This window comes from Cyprinodon variegatus, unplaced genomic scaffold, assembly GCF_000732505.1.
Source record: "Cyprinodon variegatus isolate N-32 unplaced genomic scaffold, C_variegatus-1.0 Scaffold755, whole genome shotgun sequence".
NCBI classification, from domain to species: Eukaryota; Metazoa; Chordata; class Actinopteri; order Cyprinodontiformes; family Cyprinodontidae; genus Cyprinodon; species Cyprinodon variegatus.
This window is the reverse complement of record NW_015151208.1, coordinates 390,794-394,711: the sequence shown is the minus strand read 5'-3', so window position 1 is coordinate 394,711 and position 3,918 is coordinate 390,794. Positions and strand designations below refer to the sequence as shown.

Sequence of the window (3,918 nt, the reverse complement as noted above, 5' to 3'; positions counted from 1 at the left end):
GATACCGCACCGTGACGTCACAAACCAGTAGGTGGCAGTAGTGTTCTTTGACAAACATGGATGCCTCCAGTAAAGCACATTCACATGAAAATTACTCTGAATTAAAAACATTGATCATTTATTGAACAGACCAAAGAAAAGCCTTGTTTTTGCTTAGAAAACATGCAAATTGAACCTGATGAACGGGTCCACACCTTAGGAATGGGGGTCATTTTGTTTCTTTGTTAGCCTCTGATACCCGAATACCTGTCTATGTCTCTGAAAGGGGGGTTGTTAAAGGGAATAGTTGGCCTGGCTGAAGAGGCGAGGTCTTCTGTTCTCCTGTAAAGGGGTTTTGGTTGTGATGATAGTAGGAAGGAATCAACTCTATCGCTGAATTGTAGGTTTTTGAAATTTAAAACCTGAGTCCCCTCCTTTTAAGGTTGGTTTTCCTTTCTGAACATAGATGCTTCCTTCACCTCCCTCTCAAACCACCTATCTTCTCTGTCCAAAACAATGTCCTTAGCCTATAAGGTGTAGATGTAGCGCAGAGTCTTTTCCAGAGGAGGGCGCTCTTCTGTGTTGGGCCATGCATCTGTGGAGAGGTTGTTTGGTTTCTCCAATATAAAGATCAGAGCGTTCCTCTCTGCATTGAACTGCAGACACCACACTGCTCATCTTAGGTCTGGGGGTTTTGTTTTTTCTTAATTACAAACACTTCATTTATTAAAAAGTATGTAATAATTTCATATTTGAAGTAATTTCAGAAGTTTTAATTAGTTTATTGATGTCTTGCTGGTAATTTCTTATTCTAAATGATCGTTTATTTCCCTGTTGCAGACAGATGGACTGTTTATCAGCTCTGAGTTTAATTGGTGGCATCTATGAAACCAGTTAACAGAACATATTTATGGATTTTGATATTGATATAGAGCTCATATTTTTCAGAATTTCCATTCTTTCTCAAAGCTGTTTTCCTGGTTTATTGAAGACAAATAAAAAAAAATCTCTTCCCTGACCGTACAAACAAAAGTTTAGGTGGTATGAATATATTTGATGGTATGGTAATTGTTGACATGCTGTCTGTTTGTCTGCTATCTGATTTATCCAGAGTTATTTTTCCCGTGGCGGAGCCCCCTTCATCGGGATGATAGTCAGCCCGTATGACTCCGCTAACACTTCACCCCACTCCCAAATCACCTGCCTGTTGGTGAAAGAAAGCAAAGAGCCCTCCGGCCAAAACAGTACGTGAAGCGCACACCGACACACGATTCAAAACACCAGAACAACTCCGATCGAGAGGCCGGACAATCAAGCTACAGTTTACCGTCACAGATTTAGTTTTTTTGCGCACAGCGACACCGTTTTTCTCCCCTCTTTCTGTTCCTCCACAGAGCTGCCGTACAGATTCAACTTCCTGTCATCACAAAATCCTCCTGACTGGAAGCAGACCATGAGGAGGGCTCAGTGGATCATCCAGAAATACGCCCAGTCACATGGGTCAGTGATAATCAGGACGGAAATCCCTCCACTGGTGTGATCAGTGTCTAAAAAGTTTTTTTTGTTCTGGTTGGGCAGGAGCGTGCAGATGGACAGGTTGTTCCGCAGAGACTCTAGTCTCACCTGTTTGGAAAAGGTAAATATGATTCCTTGGTTCTTTCTGTGACTCCCTCAGTCACTCACGGCCGTATCTTTCTCTCTAGATGTTGTCGTCTTTGGCCAGACACTTGGAACCCCTGGCAGATGGAGAGGGAGACCATTTCCTCTCAGAGATCCAGTCCCTGTTCCTGTCAGAATTTATCTCCAAGCAGAAATCCTTATTTCAAGGAGACGGAAAACCTTTAGACATCTCAAAACCCGTAGAGTCAGATGATGACACTTTGGATCATCTGGTCAGTCAGGAAAAGTCCCACAAGGCGGAGGAGGAGGCTGAAACAAATAGTGGCTCAGTTTTGCATTTAGGCTCAGTATTAACAACTGAGCACGACTATTTGCTGTGAAAATATTTGATGTTTTTGACTGAATTATTTAGCAGAAATAATGTTTGAAGTAAACATATTAACATTTACATACAGTTTTATACTTTAGGATTGTATTTTAATGTAGAAACCTCTTGTTTAAAATGGTTAAAGGTGAGAAGGGACTTGGTTTAATGCAGCGAAGGAATTGGATATGAGGCGGGACTCGGATTTAAGCTAAACGACATAAATACTGTCGTTTAGCTTAATATTCCCGTAGAGTTTTCTGAATAATTGGAAACCAAGTTTGTGTTTGAGTGTGTGTGTGGGGCTATACCTGTGGCTATATTACAAAATAAACTATTTTTATATTTGTTTTAATGCATCTATACATTTATTTATTTACATAATTTTTTTTTATTACATATACTATAAGACATTTATGACTTCAAGAGCTGACACAAGCTTTTTCTGCTCCATCAGGGACAAAAATCACCCCTGACTCAAAACAAAGGGAAACTTGCCTTGCTGCGCATATTAAAAGATTTGTCAAAAACTATAATTTAAATGGTTATTTAATCATTTTTCATGTTTATGTCTTAACTGGAGTCACTTTCCTTCACCTTATAGTGATTGTTTTTGTAGCTTTTTATGAACATGGCCCTGTACTGAATTCTGTAAATAGGTTTTCAGTTCCAATGGTTTTAGTTTTATACTTTTAAAATTGACAGTATGTAGAACATAGCTTAACAAACTTGTAACAGCTTTTGTGGTTCTGTGAAGGCCAAAGAATTACCTCTGAATTAATTTCTTCTTGAGTGCTTATATAACGCCCTGTACAGATCATTAACATATCTATAGAGCTACTCTTTATTTTCAGAGAAATTAACAACAAGAAACGCGTTTATCCACTTTCTAAATCTATTACTTTTGTATTAAATCTGGTTGTATGTGAAGAGGAACCAACGTTGCAATCTGTTTCTGGTCGGAATCATTACGAAGCAGGAACATCTGCTCTAACATTTCTCTAAAGTTACGTAACATCTATTTTTTAATGAAGCACCGGAGGGGCGGCGTTAAGGAATAAGAAGGCTTATTTATCTTGGTTTATAAAGCCGTTGTATCGCTCAGCTTTTGACTCTACGCCAAAACCTCAAAGGGCCGCCATCGCTGGACAGCCGTTACCAAGGTTACGGGCTACCAGCCGGCTGGCGGTAATGACTTTGACAGCTAAAACCGGAAATACAGCTTAAAATGTTACCGATAAACTTGTAAAATGTTGATATTACAGTTTCACCTTAAGTTATATTTACCTGTATCCGTTACCGGAAATGATACCATTCCTGTCCTGTAAAGTGGCACCTTTTAAATGGAACAATGGCCTTTGTAATCGGTAACTTTTTAGGAAACGTTCGCCGTTTTTATTTTCAGATAAATCAGACTCGAAGCTTCCTGCTCTGTAAGCGAACCAGTTGTTATTTAAGGAATAACTCATTCCCAATATGTTCTTATGCCAAATATACCCCTCCTAATTCGATAGTCTGCGCGAATAGACTGTCTTTTTTGCGATGTGGCAAAGTGAGGACAGCGTGTCCCCGGACAGGTCCCCTGCAGACACAGTGGGGCCCCCACTTCCACACCTCCACCCCCAGGAGAGCCCTTCCTGCTCCCCTCCTATGGATGCTGCTCAAACCTCTGCAGAAGCTTCTGGCTATCCTCCTGGGAAGGTAGGAAACACATAGATATAGATTATTTATTTGGCAGAGACAGGGTTGATTAAGGAGCATTCCTGCAAATGCACCAGAATTCACCAAAATACTATTTTTCATCTGATGTCCCTGAAAAGATCTTAAAATTGTCTACCTAAAAACACAACAGTAAGAATTTTACAGTGAAAAATACAAATATAAAAAGAAATAAAAACAGCTTTAAAGGTACACTATGCAACCGGTGTTGATTTTCCAGCGAGGCTCCCCCCAGA

General features: G+C 39.9%; 2 protein-coding genes across 2 annotated transcripts in view; both read left to right on the top strand.

The window, feature by feature from the left end:
* mysm1 (Myb-like, SWIRM and MPN domains 1) overlaps positions 1–2,618 on the top strand; it is a 15,304-nt gene extending 12,686 nt beyond the window's left edge. The window contains exons 16-19 of the mRNA XM_015395723.1: positions 1,091–1,223; positions 1,374–1,479; positions 1,558–1,615; positions 1,683–2,618. Coding sequence (XP_015251209.1) covers positions 1,091–1,223; positions 1,374–1,479; positions 1,558–1,615; positions 1,683–1,979 — 594 coding nt within the window. The 3' untranslated portion in view covers positions 1,980–2,618. The remainder of the gene's footprint in view (positions 1–1,090; positions 1,224–1,373; positions 1,480–1,557; positions 1,616–1,682) is intronic.
* A 142-nt stretch (positions 2,619–2,760) lies between these two features.
* Positions 2,761–3,918, top strand: part of oma1 (OMA1 zinc metallopeptidase) — a 17,696-nt gene continuing 16,538 nt past the window's right edge. The window contains exon 1 of the mRNA XM_015395724.1: positions 2,761–3,664. Coding sequence (XP_015251210.1) covers positions 3,315–3,664 — 350 coding nt within the window. The 5' untranslated portion in view covers positions 2,761–3,314. The remainder of the gene's footprint in view (positions 3,665–3,918) is intronic.